This window comes from Embiotoca jacksoni, unplaced genomic scaffold (assembly GCF_022577435.1).
Source record: "Embiotoca jacksoni isolate LCO1_2020_lvr unplaced genomic scaffold, fEmbJac1.0.p SCAF_6, whole genome shotgun sequence".
Taxonomy (NCBI): Eukaryota; Metazoa; Chordata; class Actinopteri; family Embiotocidae; genus Embiotoca; species Embiotoca jacksoni.
In genome coordinates this window covers 4,753,635-4,780,840 of record NW_027185414.1, presented here as the reverse complement: position 1 = coordinate 4,780,840, position 27,206 = coordinate 4,753,635, and the positions used below count along the sequence as shown (strand labels likewise).

Below are 27,206 nucleotides of genomic sequence, written 5' to 3'. Positions count from 1 at the left end.
CTGAAAATCACTGACAAAAACATAATAAAAGCAAGAAAAAGAATACATTTAATACACGTAACACAACCAGGCTCCTGCAGATAATACAGAGATCTTACATTTGGTAACAGATTCAAAGTGTTCAGTTTAACCTCAGTCGTGGTCTTTCCAAACTCCTAAAAATTCCTTAATTATAACTCCCTGTGAGTGAAATGGGATGTGAATTGCAGCTTTGAAGTTCAGTGCTAATTAGGAAGCGTCAGTTTTAAAAGGGTTACAGGCGACAACACAGAGGCAGGAACAAACAATGAAGAAATTAAACTTCAGTCTTCATGTTTAAAACAGACAAAGCTGAATAAATGCTATGATCACACAATAAAAAAAAAACCATTGGCAGATCAAGAAACATGTGCTACAGCTATTTTTACGAGGATATTGAACTTTATCATTTATTTCAAACAACAGTAACAGAACCTGACAGCTGTTGCTGGAAAATATGAACCTCCAGGAGGGCACAATAATGCTGAAGATTTGACAGGCAGGAAGGGTATTCATAAAGGAGGGTTACTAATTTAATCTCTAGCAGAAGACATTAAGCAGAAGAGACCACTTGAACGGCTTTGGGGAAGATTTACATGAATTTATATCTTAAGCTTTCAATGAATTAATGATTTGTTATCTAGCGGACGACGAAGTGACTGTAAAATATGTGTATTACTTCACCACCAACAGCTGACTGTTAAGATGTCGATGTGAAGACCATTGATCCCCGACAACATGCTTCCTCACTCAATCATTTCAGCATGCTACTAAATGAGTAACGTAGCAAGAGCCTCCCGTGTCCGACTGAACATTTTGTTTGGATGCACTGGTGCCCCTGAAATTTAGCAGGCCGGGATGTGCAGACATTTCTTTTTTTGTCTTTTTACAAATATTATAAACACATTTTCTGAGCTCCCCTGAAAGCAGCATGATTTGACTGAAGTGAATCACCATGCAGTTCAGGATTCTGGGGCATTTTAGTGTCTTATGGCCATCTGAAATCACCACAGGGGAGAGCGGCAAGGTCAAGCGGACCCACGGAAGGAGAGCTGGTTGGGATTCAGGATGTGTTTGACTGGCAGCAGCCGGATAGGATTTCATCATGTGGGCGGCCTCGATGGTTTTAGGCTCAAGACAAACTGGCTAACAGTAAACTAGCAGAGTCAGTAAGTGGCTGGCTGAGAGTGAAGCAGCTGTGGTGTGACTGCCAACAGGGTGGACAAAGGTTTGCTGAGCAGTGCAGAGCTGCGTGAGCAGAATAAACAGTGAATGCAGATGTACATGTATGTTATGATGCACATTTTGCAATAAAAATAAATGACGATGTCCAAAAGGTCTGAAGCCCGGAAGAGAGCAGGTCAGTTATAGAGATGGAGGCTTTTGTTGTCAAATAGTTTGTTATTTTCAGTTAGATTCTTTATTATGAAAGAAATGAAGTTTCTGAAAATGAAATCAAATGATATATGAAAGTGTTGCACCAGTGTTTTCCTTCCTAGGTATGTGTAAACTGGGTGATCACTTACATGGATCCCGGACATGATGAAGGGAATTGGGCAGCAGGTGTCCTCAGGCAGGTAGCGGTCACTGTTCAGCTAGTACCATCAGAGCTGCAACACACACAGGGCAAGACATTAGAAATATAACCAACCACATGGTCATTTACACTTTTTGGGTTCTCAGCACCACAGAAGACGACTGATATGTCTTTGCTGCAGGATGTCTGTGCAAAACAACCATTTTGATAGAATCATAAGACCACAGCTGATAATGGGTATCACAGTCTATACTTTAATATCTTGATAAGAGCTCACTGTGCTAACATGAAGAAGTGGATGTCCGCAGAAAACAAGTCACAACCACATCTTGTTGCCCAATTATTCTGAAAAAAGATATTGTTATGTGAAGTGTTTTTCTTTCTAACTGCCTTCCAGCATTTCTTTGCTCATTGTGCAGTTAATAGATGATATAACTGGAACCAAGATCATACAAATAAAAATATAACTGGCTCTGGGGTACAAATAATTTGAATCATCACATTACATAAAAGGAGCCGAGAGCATCAGTGCAGCATGTTAACTAATGAAGGTATGTCATCCAAGAAAAGGTGGCTGAAGACGGCACTACAGAACCAGAACCACAATATGAGTAAATAGGTCTTTGAACATGCACAATACCTAAAAATGTGCTCTGGCTCCAACATAACACAGTGATTGTGTTTCACGGTTGGAAAGCCAGTGATCCAAATACATTAAATATGGCCTCTCTGCTCATGTGTGCATACAGGGGACAAAAAAGAAGATCACCTCATGTGATACTAAACCTCAAAATATTCACCCAAAATAAAATCTTAATGTTCTACTAATGTAGTCATGAGACAATATAGCAAATATCACAATCACACGTACAAACAAGAACACATTAACTGGAGTGACGGTGATGTACAGATCCAAGTCAAATACTTTTGGCGCATAAAGCATGTGCAAAAACTCAACTGGGTTTCAACAGTCTACCATAGCCACTGTGCATATTTTACTGACTTTACTGCAAATGTAATTCATACTTTCATTTATCACACTTAATGTTGCTGATTCCCAAGGTGCAACAAATATCATCTCCCTAATCCTTCCTCCCAGTGTATCATTTTACTTCCTTTGACAAATGAAGTTACCTCCTGATAAGACTCTCTTATCGGGGGCTGTTACAAAGATTGGAGTCTGAAACTCGGAGGCTGTAAACGAGAAGGCGGCTCTTTGATATTAGCCCACTATTCAGCATCTCGCTTTCCATTTGGTAGTCTGTTAAAGGTGACCTTGATACAATGGGAGGAGGGCGAGCGAGAGAGACAGACAGATGGAGGCAGAGAAAGAACAGGAAGATTCAGCATGTACTGTATAAAGAAGTTCATGCACGGGTGTTTTACTGTGTGACCAGAGGATAAAATGTGTTGAGATGTGTGAATGAAACAATGTTGAGTATGCTGGTGTGTGTCTGAGTGGGTGAGTATTTACACGTGTGCCCACATCAGTGTCTTTTTGTGTGTCTGGAAAGTGAATGTAATTGTGTTTCAGTGCAGCTCTTCACTGCCTTAACGCCCTTTCAGGTTTTTTTTTACTATATTAATCCTTCATTGTCAAGACACAGCAACAAATCAGCATACTAGTTATTACAATAGTCTGGAGATGTAACAGTAACTGAATAGGGTCTCCACACAGGAGCCTCCATTCAAAGCATCTCACCTCCGAGCAATCCAGGGAACAGGAAGTTAAAAGGGGAGGGTGGAGAGTGAGAAGGAGGAAGTAGCTGACGCATATTTTTCCAGCATTTCGTATGAGGTCGGGAGGGGCTGTATTTGCAGTCCAATATGGACATGAGCACTCTGGTCACTGCCAGCCTTTAGACCGACGACAACTGCCCTGAAAGTAAAGTCAAAATAGCTCAATATAACCAGTGAACAAAACAAGGTGAATATAATTCGTAGCCCAAGTATCTGAGCTGAAAATGTGTTCTTAAACCTCTCACCTCCCTTTGATTTCCCTGCATATCTAGCGTGGATATAATTAATAAGAGCCCATAGCTTTCGCTTTGATTCCACTTCATGGACAGGAACATTTTATCCACTGAGCGGAAGCCAATCGTTTCCTACTTACTAAGTAACTTCGTGCTCCGTGTAATTTTAGCTCCATGAAAATGCTGCATCTCCTTCAGAAGGCCGGGCTGCCGGCTGGCATTCTCCCTGAGAGCATCTATGGCCGAGCTTCACAGCGCTACCATATCCTGCTTTCAAACAGGAAACAGCCTAATTGCAGACCAGTGCAGATCTGTATGCAAACTGACAGAGCCAAATATATCCGAGGCCGGGCTGCTCTGGTGAACCCGGAGCGGACCCGCTTCTTTCCCCTTTGCCATTCTTTACGTCTAAAGCAGCAGAGCTGGAACAGAGAAGCGCGGCTCACCAACCCACAGCCGCACTCGCTCGCCAACAGAGGAGAGACGAGAGCAGAGACACGAGAGTGCTATTCTTATCTCTCTCCAGTGCTGAGGAATGCCTGCGAGCTATTCAAGAGCTTCAGCATCACACTGCTCACATCAGTCTCCTTAAGTTAGTCAAGTGCTGCTCGGTGAGGGCCTGCGACTTCTTCAATTCAGTTTCCTATCGTAGACCGTGGAGCGATGACTGTGTAGAACTCACACCAGCACTTCTCACAGAGCACAATCCAGTTCTAACACACAGAAAGGAATCGATGGCGATATCATACATGTTTGAAACTGAGAAAGAAGGTCCACAGGGTGGGATGTGACTGAACATTACTTTTTCCTCAATATCTTTGCAGAAACGTAGACGACAACACGACAACGAAGAATAAGCGACGGGCTAAGTGTGTCTGGGTGTGATGCTGCACTGATCAGAGGACGGAACAAAAACCAGGGAGTCGAGCCTGAAGGCTTGTCAAACGTCAGGACAGACTGGATTTTACAACAACAGAATAAGCGTAATCCTACTCTGTGCAGAAACACTCGACCTGCGTGCGTGTGCCCTGGCATCAAGCAGACTGGTTTGGGCTGGATACAAACCGCTGGCAGACGATGTGATGATGAGCAGCAACAGTTAAACTCTTCTGCCAGACTCACCTGCGCACTTTTTATTTCATTGCTGCTCTGAACTCCGCCTGAGAATTGTGTTAATGTTTCATATCACTGAGCACATTTAGCATTCTGGTTCACACCACACATGAATGTAACTCTTTCTTTATGCCTCCTCCCCATAATCTTCCTCCGTGTGGCAGGAGCTGCTGCTAACAGTGTCATGGCAACACACTAAGTGATGTATCACCAGTCTTTGATGTAGCGCTGCTTTTTTTTCTCCTTTGCTATGCCAGATGACAGTAATATTACAACTGTTCTGTCATTTTTATTGATACCAGTATTGTGTGTTAAATCCTGTTCCTCCTAAATTGTCAGCACAAGTGTCTGTGAATCACATCTCCTGCTGCAACCTCCTGCACTTTGATGACACCAGATTAAAGTGAGTCATCAACATGTACTGTATATCCATGTGATCTTGTTTCACCACATTAATATTTCAGTGCACTGTGCAAAATCCTACGTTTCCTCTCAACCTAAAGCAATGTTGACTCATTTCCATACTACACCACCATCCAGAGTCCTGAAGCTGCTAGAATTAAGTTCATCTCGATGTAAAAGCTTAAATCGCAATCTAATAATGGCAAATTATTCTGTGGAGCAGCTCTAAGATTTATCTCATGGTGGAACGAATAGCCTTCACTCTCCAATATTTTTTTTGCCATAGTACCATTTTACAACTTTGAACATTTATCTTACACTGTGATCCAACTCTTATTGGCCGACACTCCGTCCAAGAATCCCAGCGCTGTTTGTACTGGACACCTACCATGTGCAAGCAACTGTGAGAATGTTTAGCTGATTGTTGCTCCGTCAGCTTTCCCTGGATGAATACAAGCTTAAACAGAAATCACCAGAGAAGTTTGGTGTTTAACTGAAACAGCTGTTGTCGGTTTCTGAAAGTACTGTGATAGAGCCTCGGGTTATGTAAACACAAGTCTCTGGTCCGAGGCGAGCCCAGGGCCCTCTGCAGATTACAGGGTAACAGCGAGAGGTCGTGAAAGTCCACTCGGTGAGACGATTTCGCCTGGTCCAGATGTTTGTCTCTTTAAATCAGAATGTCATTAATTGTCCGGAAGGAAATTCAATTTGCTGAGTCAGCGCTAAACAACAGCTTGCATTACACTCAACAAAGGACAGCATTATATCCATTATCCAATAAACAACATTCCCATCGAATTCCATGTCTGGTTAGTCAAGTAATGCCACCCAATATGCTGCAGAGGCAGCTTCATACACAACACAAACTGTTTCCTGGGTCTCACATTTGTCACAATGCAGCTGTCTGCTGGTCCTTCTTTCTCTATTTTCTCAAAAGAACTGACATTAACAGCTATGTTTTGATATTATGATTTCTAACCAACCCAATTTAACTCATATCGATGTGTTTAAAACTTAAATTCTTTCATTCAAATATGCATTGAATCTAACCTTAAGGCTTGAATGCTGCTTCAATTTGCCAAAAACTTAAAGCTTTACAAACAAACAAACAATCAATAACAATTAGCATTTGCTCGCAAACATTGTTTGCGTTCATCCACACATAGATGTGGGTGGCATGCTCCCTCCAATCTCGCAGTTAGCAGTTTAACAGAATTTAACTGAGGAACAACCATGACAACAAACATCATCCCAGTGTTGCAGAAAGAGAAGCAGCTACGGGTGCAGATGAGAAGAGCTGGAAGATGAAAAAAGACGAGGTCACGTCCCTCTGGGAGCCCTTCAGCTCCAGTAAACAGATACAGAATAAAATGCTGCACGTAATAACTACAACAAAAAAAAAAGTTGCCACTCCAAATGGAAACACGACCCATTTTGTTTCAGCATCTCAAATCTGACAATGTCACAAAAAGTGCTGAGAAATAGATAACATCAAAATATTGCATATCTAACCTGAGGACTTCTCTTCAGAGACAGCAGTCCATTAAATGGTGTTTGCCAACGTGACACCATGAACAAAAACTATTATATTTTGAAAGCACCGCTGTTGCGAAATGCAAAGCAGCTATATTTATGAAAAAATGTGACACAATGAAGACAGTAGAGGACGAGAGCAGAGATTTTACTGTGCAAAGAGACACTTGGGGTCCAAATCCATGATTTTCTGTTTGAAAATAACTCTTTAAGGATAGATTTTTTTGTACAAGATTACCTAAAAAAAAAAAAGACAAGGATCATTACTGAGGTAAATGTGTCAATTAACTGTGATGTGTATTTCAGATGATATCGCCCAGCCCTAGTCTTACTTCTCACATGCACTCATACTGAGGAGAACACACAGGATGGCCAACAAGTTGGGGAATGCAGAGTTAAATATGATTTGAAATTCAGGCCACAAGTGTGAACCCTGTATTCAACCATTAACACCATGTGACGTGTCATCGCAGAGTGTAAAATATATTATGGGGAGGGAATAAACCTTGTGCAATAAGACAGCTTTCAGCCTTGCCAACGTCACATCAGATCAGAGTCAGGTGTCTGACTGTCTGCCTTGGGGTGTCGGTCCTGTTTTAGAAATGTGAGCCACAGTTTGGTAAGCCAACTGAGGGTGCAGACACAAAGATAAACATCTGCTTATGTACAGACATGCATGATGTGAATGTTTGGTCACGGCTGTACAGACACAGGCAAGGTAAACGTCTCTCTACAAACAATCACAATTAAGTCTTTATTAAATCACACCTCTTGTGTTTTTGGGAGATTGGAGGGAAGTCAACAAAGCTACTGAAATATACGACTTACAATTCAAAAAGGACCATAACGTAATTTGAACATTAATTATGTTTGCGTGATATATCTGAGCTAAGAAGGTTTATTTACAGTACTGTATAGCCACAATCCATATGACATAATCTTGACAACAAGTTTCCCCTCAGGGAATTAATATGACAGCATCAAGAAGCGTGCAGCTATGACTATCGAACCGTGACTGATGCTCAGTACAGAGTTGGCATTGTAGAGAAACTGGCGGTGAAAAGAAACGGAAAAATATGGAAATGTGCCCTACTGGGTATGCAAATATACAGTATACAAAAAGTGCTCAGAGGGCTGGAGGCTGTGCAGAGTGGACAGCCTCAAACTGTCAACAACAAATGACTCGTGGCTGCATCGCATTTCCTTGTATATAAAGTAGTTGACAGCAAGACTTTTAGCTGCAGCCAATGATGGGCATGTATAAGGGGAACCGGGTGGTGTGTATGACCAACATTAAACAAATGCAATACTCCTAGCTGGGAAATATGCAACTACAGATAGTGTGTATAAAAGCCACACAACACATTTTAGTGTCTGTCCCTGTTTATGACACCAAACACAATTTACAGTTTACATATTCAGCTGAGACAGACTTGCAGCTGTTAGCAGGAGAGGGCAGGTGTCTGTTTTTACCAGGACAGATTCAGTGCTGTTTTTTTAGTTACAGTATGAACCCCTCTTCTTAATGGTCATTCTGCCTCTCAGATTGAGCTTTGGCTTTCCCCATCAATATTAAATCATGCAAAATAGAACATTAACAAAAGACATTCAAAGGGTGTTTTTTTTAGTGCAAACCAAGAAAAAGTGCGAGTCGGACCACAGGCGACCTTTGAAAGCCTGCAGCCAACCAGACTGTGTCTTCATTAAATCACAACATAGAGCCCGACCAACAGGCTGACAGTTCAATAGAAGAAGCAGATCTAATAGGACAACACAGTCTTTCCATGAGAGGCCCAACATCAGAAAAAAAACTGGAGGAATATTTTTTTATAACAACTTCTAGATTTTCAAACCCAGCAGCAACACATAGGCACAGAGACTCGCTATCTAACTATTGTATTGAACATAAAAAAAGAGCAACAGTGCATAGACAATGCAATTCAGCTGAATTTAATGGGTGTGTGTGTGGGGGGGGTGGTATATATTAGACATAGCAGCAGGCAGCATTTAGGGTGTGTATGTCTTTGTCTCTGCATCTGTATTTGCAACATTGTGCATATGTCTGTATATCTATGTGCCGTGAGGCCCCCCCACAAGGAACCAGGAAGAAGGCTTCAATTAGTGCAAATAGAGAGATGATGTGTCCAGAGAAGCAAGCAGCTTCTCCAGACATTTAATAAGCCTCGGTGTCCTCGTGTCCTTTTCATCTGGGCGAGCCGTCTCCCACCACAGCATGCCGTCACTACTGGGTCTCCGCATGCTTCAGTGATCACATGACTCTGACAGACAGTGTTCTGTGCAGGAGTCGAGGCAAAAATCACCATACAACACCGGTTCTCTTCTGAGATTCTTGTCTTTTTAGCTGAGATGTTGTGAGGCACCCAAGATGCGGAACAGATTGACATCAACTACAATACACTACATACATATATTCATGGGCAATTTCTGATTTGGTCCTGACGCCTTATGTCTTTTAGGTTGAGATATATTTATGCTGTAGTCTGAATCTTGATCAGGACCTTAATCTTGGGTTCTGCTAAGTGGCAGTCTGTCTTTGTTTTGCAAAGTGGTTACCTGATTTTAAAACTGATAATTGTGGCCATAGTACGTAAAGATATGCTGGATTTGGGATATGACGTCATCTTTTTCCCCTCCCCCTGGTTTTAAAGGCTTTATTACATTAAAGTGATGTTATTTTCTGAGATTACCAGACAGTTGTAGCTGCTCTATTATTTGCTTTTACACACCGAGTCATCATATCCATATAACTGGTAATAATATATTAAAAATGTCATTGCGTAAATACTTTGTGAAAGCATCTGCAGTAATCTCTACAGTATTGTTTCAATATTGATATTGAGGTATTTGGTCAAAAGTATGTTGTGATTTGATTTTGTCCATTCCACCCAGACCCACATCAGCCCGGCTGTCACTCAGACATCACTGTTAGCTTTTAGCTGCTTTATTATCTCACACTGCTAGCAGTGCTAACCGGCAATAATAATAATAATAATAATCATTATTGTCTACCTCACTTCAGCCTGAGCAAATAAAGTGATGTACCGTAGCCTCCAAACACGGCAAGTCAAAACATGACCACCAGTTTGCAGCTGTGATAACTTGATAGATGATTTTACCAATACTGCCTCCATGTTGACTTTACACGGATGAAATTTGACTGCTGCTTTATTGAAATGTGTTCAGAATGATGTTCCCATGTTTTATATTTGTTTGGCTGTGCAGTCTTGCTCCTGAGCAGGTAAGAGCAGTTATGCAACTTAAAAATACAAGAGCTGGAATCAGCAGGACTAATTTACCACTAATCACAGCACTAAAACCCTTTCAACAAACAAAGATTAGAAATGCATGAATGTTTACAAGCAAAAGCTCAGACACAAGTACGGACTGGTTCTCACTCCTGAAAGAGATCCTCGGATTATACCGAGGAGAACTCAAGAGGAGGAAGCTGGCACAAACTGGTGCTTGGAGGGCACACTGAAATCTCAAGTAGAGCAGAGAGGCAGGAGAGAGTGAGGAAGTTAAGAGAGGCTGTGGCTCGCTCTGTCATTTCGACTGTTCGGCTCCCTCTGCCATCTGCCACATGAAACATTTCTAACCATCTTCACCTTTTTTTAGCTGAGGTTCTCTTTTCACTGTCCCACAGAAACTCTTTTTTTAAATTCAGCAGCAACTGAGAGACAGAGAGTTGGAGTCTTTTGGATTGAGGTTGTTCTGTGGCTTTTTAAACATTTATTTAACTAGAAAATGCTGCTCAACTCAACCACAGATTTATAGCATCATCTAGCAGCTGCACCAGGGACATTCGATATGACTTACTGTTAATTGTTGGGGATGTGGGTGCAAGGTTAATGATATTTCCCCGAAACAGATTCAACAACCGGCTCCAAGATCTAAACCAAAGTCCTACAGAGAACAAGAAAACATCTGAAACTGCAACCCCTCAATTGATTTACTGAATCAAACATTCATTTTGTTCTGCTCCATCTAATAAACAAGAATAAGACATGACGGATAGATCCAGCCAGAATCAGTTACATAAATCATTTGTCACCAAGACAAGACCTGAATGTGACCAGGAACGCCAAGAAAGGAAATAAATGTAGGAAATTTAATTCAGGCCAACACAAGATAAAGGTTGTGCTATTAAACTCGTGTGTGCACAGAACCGAGAGAAATGGATAAAGTGAATTAACAAATAAGAGAAAATAACATTGGGAGAAAAAAGTCATCTTTCTTAGATTAAAGGAGTCATGCATGTGTCGAATCCACAGCCGTCGACCCATATTTTTTATCCAAGTGAATAAAAAAATAGAGCAGCGGGACAGAGAAACCTCTCACACCACAGTCGGTCAGTCGGACCGGCAGGTGGGGAGACGGGAGACGGCCCTGCTGCCTGCCTCCCTGACGTAACAAGTCACAGGCTCGGGTTTGCCACTGATAACAGATTACAAAAGCAGGGAGGCAGGAAGTGGTTGAAAGAAAGGAAGAGGGAGACAGAGAAGCTCCCCGCCCCCTTTCCAGCTCGGGGAGGCTGCTGGACTGGAGAAAGCGGAGGGAAGGAAGGGTAGCGGTGACGGCTTATTGTTTGAGCTCTGTGTGCTGCGGTTCCAGTCTCAGCGCACACTCATCCAGGCCTGCCGCCTGGCTATTTATATCCTCTCAATATCCATGCAGGCGGAGGCAGGCTGCAGTCGCTTTCATCATTGCATACATTATGGAGGCACTGGAGAGTCTGCCTGCTGGGAGAGTGCCTCCTTGGACTATTTTTCTTACAGGACTTCCCCATTTATAATTGGACAATGTTTGGTGGTGGTTCCAGGATTGTATGCTGTATTTTTTGCATTATTAGAAGAACATGCATGAGCAAAAAAACAGGCTTATTCGATCAGAGAAAGAGTGAAGGTTCAGCTAGTGATACCAGATATATTAAAGTGGTAGATCAGCAATTTAAAATTGTGTTTTCATTTAGTTTGAAAGCTTGCCAGAGACAGATTGAACAATGTGTTCAAGCTGCCCTAGACTGACATATCCTGTCTCTTTGTCTCTAGCAGCAAAGTAGCTGCAAAAAAAACATACTGATCCTACATATCCCATAATGATATTTATGATCATGTGCTCATCTTGAGCGCCAAAAGACAAATCAGTGTTTTACACTTTAAATTCAGATTAATTTAATTCTCCTCAGTTTATCAACCTACTCTGAGCTGATGTCAGAGAATAAAAATGAAACAATGACTGCAAATGCATAGTAAATTAGAAGAACCACGAGCAACCCAACATAACACTATGGGTCTCTGCTGACTATACAGAATATAATTGATACACGCATTTATTGTATGCTGTAGTCCCTTTAGGGGCAATGCTGGTGATAACAAAAACATAAAGTTGCACCAGCACAGTCAATGCATAATGAATTTACAGTTAACAGAAAATGAGATGCAAGGGACTTATAAATGATACTGTACTGAGAAGGCATGTCCAGAGCTGATATCAAAGATCAGTATTGGGGCCAAACAAGGCATTTTGTAACTGATTGGTATCTGCTATACTGAGTTACAGTCTGCTTAATCAAAGGGGAAAAAAAAGCAGCACAACAGCCAATTTAAATGTGTGCACTGTCAGCGTTTTACGAGGCGGTAGTAACAGAGCTACATTCAATACTACTGATTAGTCATGGCAGCTAAAAAAAAACCCACAAAGAAATACAGTGAGTTCATTCAGGTAATTGTGACACTGTGGAATTGTGATTAGTATTTGCTGTGACTGAATGTTAAAGTTAAGGTATTGCACAATTCAAAGTGGAACTGATAAGAGCTATTTATAAAGTCATATTTTAGTTTTATTGCTTGGTTATATTGTTTAAAAAAAAACCAACATGAAATCTAGAGTTGTACGAAGTGCAATTGTGTAAAAAATATATATAAATGAAAATTTTAAAAAAAGGAACAGCAAGCAATTTTTCCAAATGCATTATAGACCTATTTGGTTGTCATTTACATTGGCTTGATTTTAATAATCTTAATAAACTTGAAGTGTGCATTGAAGCTGTATTAACGAGGCAAATCCAAGTATAGAATTGGGACTAAGAATCAGCAGATACTCAATAATTAATAACTTGATTGGGGGCAAAAACACTCGATCAGGACATGGCTGGTATTGAGCCCATCATAGCTTTATGTGGTGATCAGGGTTAAGAAACTAAGTGAGAAAGCAAAAACAGGCCCAAAAGCGGAGTGTATGTAAATGTTTAGGTGGGGCAGCTGCTGTACAGACTTGGCTGCATCAATTAAGTGGCTATCGTGTGTGAGATGCAAGTGAAAGTTCACTCGTGATTGTGCTAAACTGCAGAGTGGAACAGAAGGCGAGGATGACAGAGGACTACATCAGCCTGAATGCAAAATGACGAGTGGAGGCAGATAAGAGTAGGAAGCTGTCCGAGTGCTGATGGGAGGTTTGGGATGCAGGTTGAGAGCTAAGAGAGCAAGGGATTCTGGGAGACTCAGTCTCTCACTGGCAAAATACAAACAAACACTAAAGTATTTGGATTAATGCATACACATTCTTCAGCCATGGCCTAATGTATGCTGTCCCGCAAACATGCACACACATACATACACAAGTGGCTTCAAACATCCCAGGAGGTGAGGGGCCAATTGAGGAGGAAGAGGAGGGGTTGACACCGCCTGCTGCTTTCACTGCCTCTTTTCCTCCTTTGATGGCAAAGCATGACAACTCTTCCATTCAGAGCAGAGGAGACGGGGAGGCAAAGCACGAGCATGGAGACACAAAGAATGTCATTAGAAGAAGCCTCAGCAGGGTGCTGGTACAATACGGCAGCGGCATTAGTGGCAACTGCAGCTCCAAATCTCTCTAATAAAAGAAGCATTCAGTGGCAGCAGCACTGACAACGTAGAGGAAAATCAGACTCAGAGGACTAAAAAGAACAGAGTGAGGAGGGAAAGAAGCGTATAAGGAGGCGGGGGAGACGGGGGGGGAGGAGGAGCGAAAAACAAAAATTCAAATTGCACATGATACTGTTTTGCTCAAAATAGATTATACAGATTACCTGCTCAGTAGGTAACCCCAAATTGAGAAGGAAAGAGATTCAGGGATGGCAGCCTCAAAAATCAAGGTAGACACGGACAGACCCGGTTTCCCAGGAGAGAACACGATGACAGACAGAAACACAGCTATAAAAAAGGAGATACACTCATCAGGTTGTTATGTTTAAACAGAAAGACAGGGCTCCAAATCTTCCGCAAAACCAAACATTGCCTGAATTACCTGACAATTATATTCCATATTTCTGAGCTACGTTTTAGACCCAGCTGAATAAATTTGTTTTCTGCAACATGACATTTCTTTACCTTTTAACTAACAGAGTTTTGGAATGAAAATGCGAGCGGGACGGACACAGCACAACATACTCAGAAAGAGACATTCGGAGATGTAGAAAGAGAGATCCAGATAATACAAAATGAGAGAAAAAGATGCTCACAGATGGAGAGGACAGAGATCAGGGGAGCAAGGACACAGCGCAAGAGGAGGAGTCAGAGGGGCGGTGGGTGGAGACGACAGCGGATGGAGACATGAAAATGTTGAAGTCTGCCTGGTTTCTTGGCCGAGGACTGGATCTGCCGGTCCTTAATATTAACAGCAGTTCATCTGTCGGTTCCAATGCCAACCATGAATAATAGAGGCTCCACCCAGCGATGCCAGGACTCTGAATTATTAATTCACAACCACAGACTTGCATTAGCACACTGTGGGGCACTCTTCACGGTGGGGTGTCCGCTTCGGCTGAACCACGTGCGTGCGCTCCAACGCAGGAAGTGTGTGCGCGTGTGCACGTACGGTGTGTGTGTGTGTGTGTGTGCAGACATCTGACACATGCACACATGCATATTCACACACTGACAGGAAGTGAAATTATTGCTCTATCCAGAGCGTCTCGCAGGTTTTCCATTAGAGAACTCCTGTGATGCAGAGTGGCTGATGCATTTTATAGTTTTGGCACAAAAAAAAAATTGTTTATTTGGAATAAACATTGCTGTTGGTTTGATGCCACTGTCATGTCACATCACCATTTCAGATTTAATGATTAAAAAAAAATATCATTAAAATTGTCAATAAACACTCCAAAAAGGTCTTTATTAAGCAAAAAATGTCAATGAACTGATTTAAAAAAACAACAACAACGAGAAGTATTTTGTTTTTTGAGCGATGAAAGACGTTAACAATTACCCTTCAAATATCTACTAAAATTAGCAGTTAATAGTGGTTACAGTTTCATCCACAATAGTACAACCCAAGAGACAACGTTAACTAGGTCAATGATTTCTTTTCATAGGCCAAGTTAGGAAATATAGCCTAATTAGCTGAGAGGAGAACTGACAGATGTACATCAGCATAATGCTGCTTTGATTGTAACGTTAAACATTGTATATACTGGTCATACGTCGCTCTCAATGTGTCTGAGGCTGACGGGGAAACACTGAAGCAAATATTCACATCTCACCATGTACATATTGCCCTAGTTTATTAAACCACACGTACAACTCCGATTCACATGCAAGCAACATCATGTGCACATACGCAGGCCTTATTCATCAAGGCAGATTCTCCTACACAGCCCACACTTCTCGAGATCAAAGCAGAGAACCACCGCGCTTCCCCACACAGAAAGCCAACCAACACAACCTGCCAAGCGGTCTCTATTGTTGAGCAGGAAAAAGCAACACAACATCAGCTCAAACAGAAAACACAACGAGAAGCCTGTCGTGAACTAAATCACGCAGACTTAGAGAACATTCAGCCGTGTGTGCGCCTTCTGCACAGCGATGTGTAGGCTGAATAAACTGCATTTGGGCAGCACATGCAGAGTCTGTTTCCACCTGGAGGACACTGGGTGAGAAGGTGATAGTGGAGGTGTGGGTGAGAAAACCCAAGTAGACAGTGAGGCCCACAAGAGGCATCACAGAGGAGATTTTCTGCTAATGCACAACCAATGTTTGCAGAGGCAGCAGCAGCAGCAGCAAATCTTTGCTGTAGAGAGCAGAGCTCAGGGATTTCTTCAGTAAATTCATGGAAGCCTGACGCACACCGTGTGCAGTGATGAACCCCGTTCACTCTCTCAGCGCAGGGACAGGCACGCAGCTTCAAAGACAAGTCTGTGTACACAGGGCTATATAAAATGACCTTACATACAGTATCATTCAAACATTGGCCCGGAACAATTACATGTATCTTTGTACTGTACTGTATATACTTCTGTCCCAACTATTTCTTTAACCTCGTCAGGTTAAATGTGCACATTCACCGGGAAGGTTCACACTTTGTATGTATTTATGGGCCACTCAGAGTAGCACTCAGTCCGTCCTCACTTCATACCAAGGGAAATCAAATGTTGGACAACTGAACACAGATCACACAATCTTCTTTAGTTTTAAATAGTAAATACAATTTCCGAAGACACACAAAAAACGTGACATCTTTAAAATGCTGAAGTCTTCCTGAAAAAGCCAAAACCTTTCAATTTATAGTAATGTTAAAAAAATTGGAACAAGAGACTGTTGATATCATTTTGGTTTGAGAAATGACCCAATTGAGTGATTATCAAAATTACTGTTGATTGCTTTTCTGTAATCAAGTTAGTTCAGGACTCTAATCTTCATTTTCATAACATATATAGTGACACATGGTGAGGACTGTGTACCAAACTTGAATGGCTACATCAACACTGACGGGCAGGCGGGTCCACCCACATAGATAAAAACCCCCCTCGTTTTCAGCCCAGGTATATCGTACATCAGAACGCCTTATTGAACTCTTTTCAAAACACATTTTTGGCTACACACCTGTCACACCGTAATGTGTAATTTTCTTTTTTTTCAAATGGATTTGATAAAATCGTTATTGAAAAAAGTATTGCTCAGGAACCAGTATTGAAGATGTTGTAACGATACTCCGCCCTGCACATGGTTTACGGGTCACAGGAATATACAGCACAGGACACACCGGAATAAAGAGAAAACATCCTGACTACAGACTGCATGTCACAGCACATAAGCTAAAGTTCTTAAAAATGTATCAGCACTGACTACACACAGATATACAACCATAGAAAAGACAGTGTCCAGGACTGCTCTGAGAACATTGCTTTACAGGAGAATATAAACAGAATGGCGTTTTATTACAGCAATAACATCATAGTGACAACATGAAGCACCCCCTGTGCCAATAACAATACAAAGTCATCGGGCTGCCTGGCTGAGCTACATGTGTATTTGGCCACAACCACAAAAATAAGCTATAACCTGACATTTATCCAAATTCTGCCCGTCACCTGATACACTGAAAAAGGCTGAATTAGTGCGCAGGGAGGGGTCCGCGTATCCTAAATGGTTGCTACATTCTTACATTCCTGGGAGACTCAAGAAGGAGCTCCACAGAAACTTAAGACGGGTGGCTTTATTTTGCTCCGATGCTGACCCCACCATGGTCTGGGCATCAGCAAGAACAGCAAATGATCTGTGTGAGTGACTGAACATGTGCGTGCACAGGTCAGTGTGGGTGAGAGATTTTATCCTGGATAAGATATTTATTGTATTACAGCACTTTTATGAAACTTCATATTTTATTTTGAGGGACCTGTTTGGATGGTGGTTAACATTCAACGGTTCTCCTGCTGTGTTCAGTAAAAGTCAAATATTTTTAATCAACTCCATGGAAACAATAATTGCGCTAGTAACCTGTGACAATAACAAGCCGGATGATTGTTTTTTAAATTTTTCACTCAACATCCCAGACCTTTACATGCATTTGTGTTACAAGATGATCAAAGTTATTCCCTTCATGAGTGGTCATAGTGTTTTGGGTCCTTGATGTATCACTCTCCAACTGCTACGTGTTATTAACATGCTTTATTTAGAGCAATATACCAAAATCTGAGACTGCTGCCATTTCTGTTACAACTTTGAAAAGATCTCAGTGCAAAAAGCAACAGATAATCACGATAATCATGATCCTACTACTACTACTACTACTACTACTACTACTATTGCATATTATGTTTCAGGATGTTTTTAAGGCTTGTGTGGCCTCAGTGAGGCTGTGCAAGAAGGTAGCGTCAGAAATTGTGGTTATACTTGGTTAACGAGGTCAAATTTCTTCCCGAGAGGAAAAAAGCCTTCACGCTGTCCCACCAGTAACAGCAGCAACAAGGAAATCACCCCTAACCAGCTTCCCAAAGATGAGCACAGTCTGCATTTCCAGTTGTTTGCATGTCTAAAAGTGATATACTTTTACATACAGTTATTGTATGACAACTGTAGCCGGACTACCACATAGATAATGTTGGCTAAAGGGGTGGGAATCACCACAGGCCCCACAATATGCTATTTTCAGCATACATAAGTCATGATACCATGTTGGCCCTGTGACGGACTGGCGACCTGTCCAGGTTGTACCCCGCTTTCGCACAATGTCAACTGGGATCGGCTTTAGCCCCCCTGTGACCATGTTCAAGATAAAGTGGGTATAGATAATGGTTGGATGGATGGATGATACCATGTTATTGCGATGTAAAACATTCTGATATTCTGAGTATTGCAATAATGTACACTGTGACTTATTACCTTTTTTCCAACTACCAACTCTGTCCCCAAAGGAAAACTTTTGTTTTATCTAATAAGACTTCACTCTTTAGTCTGTTCATCTCACTCCAAGTCTTTGTGTTGCAGAAAAATGGGATTGTGAAGCAGACAAACCCAGCCCTAAAACAGTCATAAATGTTGCATGCACAAAACAAATGTATTTATTTACTGTATAAATAAAATACCAACACTTGGTGTCTCTGTATATAATTTTTCCACACAAATTATTGCAATACTGTACTGTATCAATGATGCTATAACAAACATATTGATTGTCAGGGACTGGTGAGAAATAAGATGCCACCATCCTCAGTGGCAAAACATTTCATTTTACATTTTAGCTGCCAGCATTATTCAGAGTATGAACTTAAGCGCAACAAAAAGATAAATTCTTGTGCTCCTATGATGTCCGTGAATGAAGAATGTAGACGGCCACCTCTAAATCCATCTCCATTCATCTCTACATGCATTCATCTATCCAGCTACTACCTACCTCTCAGTAAATCTCTTCAGTAAATCATCAGCTGCTGTATCATTACATTACATTACATTTCATTTAGCTGACGCTTTTATCCAAAGCGACTTACAATAAGTATCACAAACAGGCCCAGATGTAGGCTACGTCAACAACAACAACCTGATCACTACACTGCACAGATCACTGCACTGCACAGATCTTCTTGATTAATGTCTAATTTGAAAACATCAGGATAAAAGATAATGCTTTTCTTAAAAAGATAGCCTGAGGGAACTTCCACACAGAGAGAAGATCAAGTCAAAACTTCCTTGAAAAGAAAATCCTGTATCAGAGTAGACGTAGATCAGGTACCTTTCAGCACTCTATGTGACATCATTAAAGCAGAAGCATTTACCGTGTCTTTGAAGAGCATCCGATGACTCGACTGCACAGAAACTACTCTGGAGTGCATCGGGAGGGCAGATAAAAACAGGCAGTGCTGGAGCCTCCCTGCTGAGACAAGATTCATTGTTATTATCATTATCAGTGATTCATCCTGTTTTCGTATTCAGGAAGTCACAATAAGCAGCACTGAATCTCTATAAATGGAGAAAAGACACCATCTGACATCATCACACTGACTGCACCACTTCCCCTTCCCCCTCATATTGGCCTAAGTATAACTGTTCTATACACACAGGTATTGTGCACAGGAAGACAGACTGATCAGACAGTGAAGGTAACCATGGGCTCGTTTCACAAAACCTAGGTAAGGGATTAAACCGGGATCATCCAGGTATCCTGGCTTCATTAAAATTGGTTCGGTTTCACAAAAGCAGTGGCACATAAATTACCATGGAGATTTATTCTGTGAAACTGGTCCAGGCCAGGCTATCAGCCAGGCTTCCTTAGTCCTGGTGCCTTTCAGTCAGTGTTTACTCTGATCAGAAACCAATTTCTTACAGTTATTCCCTGTTAAAGGGAAGGTTTGCTAGAAAATAAATAATACAATAACTTTACCTTTATGAAAACTATTATTACTTGAGTCTTGATCATGATTTTATTACAATTCTTGAGATGATTAGAAACAGACAATAAAGCTGCAAAGGTGTTTTAAATTAAGTCATGAAGGAAACAAAGTATTAAAAGATGGGTGTTTCTCCCTTTATAGTCTCATGCTCTTGATGATATCATCGATGATGAAACACATACGGGCTTTCTGATGGAAAAAGGTGTTTCTGGACCGGTTGGACCCCTCGACTTTTCTTAATGATAGAGAGGGAGAGAGAGAGAGAGAGAGAGAGAGAGAGAGAGAGAGAGAGAGAGAGAGAGAAGAAAGAAAGAAAGAAAGAAAGAAAGAAAGAAAGAAAGAAAGAAAGGTTGGTAATCTTGATGACCAATAATTCGAGTAACATTAACTTCCTCTGCTCACTTTTAAGGCATTAATGTGTACAACTGATAATTTGAGTCAATAACTCCTTCCATTATAGAATTATGACAGTTTTAGTTCAGATTTGTGGTCGGTAAATGTTTATTTTTAGGAAACTACGCATTTGGTCAGTCCACTCGGTCTGCCACACCTTTTGACGCTCCTTAATGAAATCAGCAGTGTTCTTTTTCATTTATTGTCCTTTTCCTCCTCGTATGCTTCCGTTAAGATTTAAGCATGTGACACGCCTCTTTTCCATTTCACGTCAGTGAATCTGTGATCTACCTCGTGGTCTTTTGAAGACGGACGTGAATGCGCATTTATCCGGATAAATTACACCTGGCTTGAAATAGCCGCACCTGATCAGTCAGGCTTGGCAATTGTGAAACGGATTAAGCCAGGATGCTCCGACTGGGCTAGGTCAAGCCAGGCTTTTCTCTCTTATCCTGGATATCTTAATTCTGCTTTTGTGTAACAGGCCCCAGAGGAAGTCCCAAATATAAACAGCACGTTGGCACAGGTCTTTGTTACAGTCCACTTCCTGCTTGGCTGGGGAACTCATGTCCAGAGATCACATATCAGTTTGATACTTCATTGATGTGCCTGACACAGTGAGTATGTGACAGAGCACAACAAAGGATCAAACAATGCAGTGCAAGATAAAGATACAACTGTCAATATCCATCACAGAGAGAGAGAGATACACAGGACTGTATTTACTACATCATCAGTGACCTAGTACTTTAAATTACAAAGAGTTTCTGGGTGAAAATCACCTGATCTGAAAAAGCTCTGTTCATTTGCTACTAATGGCCTGTATACCAGACTGTATACCGAATCTAAATCCACTGCAAATCACAGTGACCTGAAGCTATATTATATATAATTTTTCCCAACTCTATAGAAGTGCCATTGACATGTATTAAGAGTTGTTTCGTTTTTCAATTGAAGCTTACCTATGTCAAGACAATAACTAGCTCACTAAGGGCTGGGTAACAAACCATAGTACCAAAAGGGCCTCGTCACTCGAATCCAAATGTCAATACCAAAGGAGTAAACATCTTCAGCATCAGTGAGATAATGGTAAGTAAATCTAACATTAAGACAATTAGTTATTTCAACAAACAGGGGCACAGGTCTCTTGCTCCAAAACAGAAATCATGTCACATGAATCATGTCATATACCTGCAATACATCTAGCTGCATGACATTATCCCTATCAATGCACTCTAATATTGATATACAGTCTGCACCGTCTACAGTGTGTACATTCATAAAGGAGCCAGCTGACAATGTCAAGGGCAAAATCTGTGGTATCAACTTTCCATTGTTACAAGACTACTTGGTTCTCCAATCACAGGTGGTATACTGTGTATTATACTCACTACAATCATGCATGTATTATCGCCAGTCTGAACATGCTCAGACGTGGTGTGGGATGAGAAGCTAATTTGATCTTATTGACACACTAACTGACACAGAACTTGTCTCAAAAAACAAAACAGAAAACTGGAGTTTCCAGTCAAAATCAGCTTTTTCAAAACCCAAAACAGAGAATGATGTCATGGAGCCGACCTGTCATTTAAACAACAAACCACATGCTGGTTTGCACCATGAGGTAGCTCTCGGTACACAAGGAGGGTAGTTAGTGAAAGATGAGGAGGTACCAAGAGGTCATAGCAAAGCTGGTGACTTGGTATTTATTTCTTGGACCCAAAGAATGATTCACGCTGCTGTTTCTGAATGATCACCTCTGGATGAAGAATGGTTCTGTAGATAATGAAACATCTCAGCTGCAGGTTGGGGGAACTGGTGGGGGTCATCGCCAGGCACCTTTTATGACACCATTACCTCTTAAATCCAATATCACAAAACAATATATGAATACCACCACAAGTTCAGTAGCAACACTTTAACAATGAAACAAGAAACCAGATATTTCATAAATATGAAGTTGTCTGAAAATGGCATCTCCTAGAAATGCTAAAATGTTGGACTTATCATCAACCTTTTGTTTAGCGGCTCTCCGTAGGAAATCTCTGCAGCCTGTGGGCGTAGTGAAAGACTAAGGCATGTGTCAGGCCTGCAGCGCTCCTCATTGCCTACATTGTGCAGATAGCCAGCAGGCGTGGCGGTAGAAGCCTCAAGGGGCTCTCCAGCCGCTGCCCAGATGGAGAGGCCTCGCTGAGTTTGCATGCAAGATGGCAGCCACAATGCCACTATTCTGCTGGGCAGGAGGGATCGCCTGGAGGGAGGGGAAGTGTGTGTGGGGAAGTGTGTGTGGGGAAGTGTGTGGGGGGAAGTGTGTGTGTGTGTGTGTGTAGGGGGGCACCTCCATCACAACTCAGCAGGTGCTGACCAGAGCAGAAGATACAGGAGTGACAACACAGTGGAAAAAAACATTTAAGGGATGATGATTGTGGTCTTTTTTCCTCCCAAGAGCAGTCTGGCAGGTTTTTTTTTTTTTTTTTACCAACTAAAATAAATTTTCCATTAGAAGACTTGCTAAGGTTGAGAATTAACAGACAAACCACAGATATGACAGTCACAGCGGTCAGACCCATTTCATTAATAAATGAGTCAGCAGTAATCTGCAACAATTTTGATAATGGATTAATAATTTATTATTAAAGTAGAAGTGCTGAACATATATCTAATTCTGTCTTCTCTAATGTGATAAGTGTTGGGTTTTCTTTATGCATCCCTTATAAAAATCAGTTCAATTTATGTAATTTTTTAATTATTGTTGCGCAAAACATGCAATCTGAGGGCATTAATTTGGGTTTTGGAGACTTTTTTCACCATTGGTTCCACTATTTCTGACGTGTACCATGAAACTAGCTGACTAATCAAGAGGAAAATCAGAAATATATACAACTAATAATCATCAGCTGCAGCCCAGACAGCCCTAAACAGTATTGATATTAACTTCATAATACCAATAATGATCTGATTAGGAGAATGATGAGCAGTGATATCCTTAATAGGAATCAGCCAGGAAGACAGTCACGTCCGGTGTCTACACAAAGAACGTCTTGATCACTGATCAGCTGAGAGACAATGAAACCGCTGTACACTTCCCAAACAGTTGTGTACAGTAGAGCTGTACGCTGCACCTATTCTGTCTCTACAGCCTTTAAAAACAGGAAGCAGCGCAGGTGCAGCGCAGGTGCAGTGCAGATCTGCTGCCTGTTTCACTTTCCATCACCCTTCCTACACAAGTGGACCGTGGCACCACTTGCCACTTTGCATCCTGCAAGGTCTACAATAAAAATGCACAAGTCAGAGCTTGCACGCACCTTATCAGACACAGTAAAATACATCGCACTGCACTCTGTGTCTGTTTGGGTACATAGAGTCATGTGCTGCAAGCGCGTTCATTTTCCAGCTACTAACACACCACACCAGGAGGCTGAAATGCACACAACCATGAAATAAATGATGCTGAATGAATCTATGCAGAGATGCGATACAGCCCGCTTTGCAAAGTATGTCTTGCACCATCTGTGATGTCCTGTTGCTCATGAGTGTCAGTATACTGTTAAGCTCTGCACCAAAGTCACCACAATAAATCCCTCTGTTATTGCACTTGCTGATTAAAGAGGCAGTAGGCATTGGAGAGTCGGGTCTGGAGGGGAGGAAAAAAAAATAAAAAAGAGAGCTAAACGCGGTCATTGTGTCGAGGTCAGAGCCTTGGACGGGCTTCAAATGTGCAATGAGATGGTCAGTGTACAGACAGAGGACCTATTACTTCCCTGCTGAGCATATAAGCCAGGCTCAAAGCTTAACATAAGACAGTAGCACAGCTCAGCTCCTCTCAGCTTTAAGGATCGACTAGACCAGAACCCCCCCACAAATAACTCATTGCTAAACAGGAGAGAGACGACGTGTAAGGTCTGCAGACTTGTCCTGTCACCTCTAGTCCTCGTCAAGCCAGACCTCGATTAGCCTACTGCGAACTAGCCATCAGTCAGTGATGTGGGGAAAGAGCTATCGACAAAGAGGAGATAGGGAAGGAGAGAACTAAGTGTGGTCTAAGGGTTTTATCTGTGAGGCTCCTGGATGGATCAGACTTAACAGATGGAGAGCTGCACAGTCTCACTCCTCAGTCAGTTTAGAGTCCTGCTACATTACGCTGGGGGCTGAAATGAGGTTCATGGAAGAATGACACTTACAGCAAAATAAAACACGTACTTGAGTCTGAGCACAGAGACCCCCGAGGGACTATGTTGGATATACCAGCAGCAGATTAAACCTGACAGACACAGCATATGGATCCCCAACATGTTGCAGTCGGGTTCAGTAGATTCCTCTGGGGATAATGAAGCCCTTATATCCCACCTCGCTCCAACCAATCCTGGTAAAAGATTCCTCTAATAGAAAACCAAAGCTCTCACAATGCTTCATCAGCACTCTGCACTCACTGTAACAGCATCAAAATGTCAGAACTACGTGGGAGCAGAACAAACAAAGGACAAATCATCTTTTACCCGATTGTTGTTTTCTGTCTTTCAAATCAAACTCATGGAGTCATCTTTAAAACATTCCACACAACACAGTGCAAAGGACCTACGGAGAACCGAGCCAAACGGTTCATGCAACCATCCATGTAATCAGACAGGCCTTTTGCCAGTGGTTCTATCCAGATTACAATGCAAAAGCTAATCGCTGGTCCAACCTGCCGAGGCAATCAGTTATTAAAATTGGCAACAAGATCTGGAGAGATGATATTTCAGATTCAGAGCTACCACAACACGCTAACATGTCCGATAACAAGCACAGGCACGGAGATAATACGCTAATCATAAGATTTGTTCCCTGAAAACAGCCCGGCAGTAAGATCGGCGCTGATTACGCCGCGCTACAAAGCAGAGCAGTCCATGGGAGCACCATGTAAAGTGACAATATGCTACAGATGCTTTTTGTCAGTCATGCCGCGGCTTGCAAAGGTATGTACATGTCAGACAGACACCTCGAAGCGTCGGAGGGACCAACGAACAAACAATGCCAAAGCTCCAGGGACAGCTGGCTTCACGCTCGTGTACTCAATGACCTACCGACAACATAGTGTAAAGCTGTCGATAATACATTTCATACTCCTTAAACGGAAAAACAAAAAAACTCAAGTTTGCGACGGTCCACCCCGCTTGGAGCAGAGACACTGGAGCCGGATCAGCTCCTACATGGTGCTCTGTAGCTCAACCTGACCTCTGACCCTGTGGAGCCAAGCCAGAGAAAAACGACTTCCCCGCGGGGTAAACAGAGCAGCACCACAACACAAATATGTGCTGTCATCATCAACGGGACAGCTCTGCTGCAGCTGCGGGTCGTTCCCTAAAAGCAGGGACCAAAAAAAAATGATCAGGACTGTGTTTGACACATGAACGTGATCAGAGGAGAGATATGGATCGATGTTTCCTCAAGACAAGGGGCTGAACCTCGTCCCTGTGTCCCGGTGTCCCCGTGTCCCGGAGGAGGAGGACACACGTACTATGTCCATTATCGGACAGGATCCTTTCTGCGTGTCCGTCGTCCCTATTTCCCAGCAAGAGGCAAAACGATTCCCAAAAAGGGCAGAACATCGTATTTCCACAAGTCTGATATGCACACGGTTATTACATCAACGACACACCAGCTGAACCTTTTAGTCAATTACAGGACATTTGATCCAAACTCAATAACGGCGCATCCGCCTGTAACACAACGAGTCCTGGTTTTAAATGTGGGCTTCACAGCAGTGATGAACCTCAATGTGTCACAGAGGAGAGACTCGAAACAAAAAAACAAAAAAAAGGTCAAAACCACAAGGCGTTAGAGACGACCAAGGTGTCCGACTATGGAATCACAGGACAGAAAAGGGGGCGACCAGGAGGTTTTGGGCACAGCCGCAAAAATCGCCCATAACACGAACATAACTGGAGCTAACGAACGAGGCAGACAGTTTTAACATTCACCTCGTTTTGCTCTCCTGTCAAACCCCCGTGGTTGTTGTTGTTTTGTTGTTGTTTTTTTTTTGGGGGGGGGGGCAAAAAAAAATCCGGCAAGACCTAGCATAACGCCAAATAGTGTCCGATAATGGGTCTCGTGACGTTTCACTGCACGTTAACTAGCAGCTAACGCTAACCGGGTTTACCGTTGACAACAAAGCGCTTCTCGTGCTGCCGGTGACCGGGAAGAAAAGCCGCGGCCGGAGTCGACTATCACAACCGAGTAACGACATCCCCCTCGGGCGCGATCCTGAAAACCATCCCCCGCGCAGCAAGCAGCATAACCGAGACAAAACAAGTCGGTCCGCTGTGGCCAACTCACCCGAAAGACCCCTCTGTGGTGTCGGACCAGATGTTTGCTGCAAATCAGCGATGAAGGCCCATGAGGAAGACTCCTGCGGCCGGCGGTCATCCAGGTTTTGCGGGGGGTTTAACGATTAGACAATCCCAAACGTGGCTTCGCTTTGACGGCTGTCTCGTCCGCATATGTGTGTGTGTGTGTGTGTGTGTGTGTTGAAGCTGTGCGAGGCCTGCTGCTGGAAGGAAATGGGCTCCGCTCCGTCAACGGCAAGGCGCATGCGCGGAGGAATAAGCACAGCCAGCGGCGGGCGAGCGGTCCGCGAGCACAACCGTGCGGCCAACAGGTGAGACCGGCAACCGATGGCGGACTTGTTACAGCGGGAGGAGGGGGAGGCTTCTCGTGTGAGGAGCCCAGCCAGCCAGCCAGCCAGCCGCCTGCTGCGTTTCAAGCCGGGTTAAAAAAAAAAAACACCACATGCCGCGAAATACGAGTCGTACGTCTTGTCGTACTGTGGCCGCGTGGTAATTTAAAAACACCTGTGTGGATTCCATACAGGTGTTTTTGACTGACAGTTCCTTCCCTGAGGATAGTTCGTGACGGGAGAGCTGCTCACAGATCCCAGACAGTGATTAAAAACAGCTGTCTAGCAGCAGTAAAGCTTTTGTTATGTGTATGATTCAAATATTTAGATGCAATATTTTGTATCAGGCCTATATGTTTTACAATATTTATATTCAGCGGAAGCCTCGCAATCGTTGCACGTCCCTTGGTTTGACTGCAT

The 27,206-nt window shown here is 42.5% G+C and overlaps 1 protein-coding gene across 4 annotated transcripts in view; it reads right to left on the bottom strand.

The window, feature by feature from the left end:
• Positions 1-26,682, bottom strand: part of LOC138213096 (tyrosine-protein kinase CSK) — a 44,736-nt gene extending 18,054 nt beyond the window's left edge. The window contains exons 1-3 of one of the 4 annotated variants that reach the window (XM_069173960.1): positions 26,447-26,682; positions 19,124-19,218; positions 1,545-1,628 (exon numbers count right to left, since the gene is read on the bottom strand). In XM_069173960.1, coding sequence (XP_069030061.1) covers positions 1,545-1,559 — 15 coding nt within the window. In that variant the 5' untranslated portion in view covers positions 1,560-1,628; positions 19,124-19,218; positions 26,447-26,682. Of the gene's footprint in view, positions 1-1,544; positions 1,629-3,257; positions 3,373-19,123; positions 19,219-26,270; positions 26,296-26,446 lie in introns of those variants that run through there. The other 3 variants (XM_069173959.1, XM_069173962.1, XM_069173961.1) reach the window with 3 other exon arrangements.
• Positions 26,683-27,206: the final 524 nt, after the last annotated feature.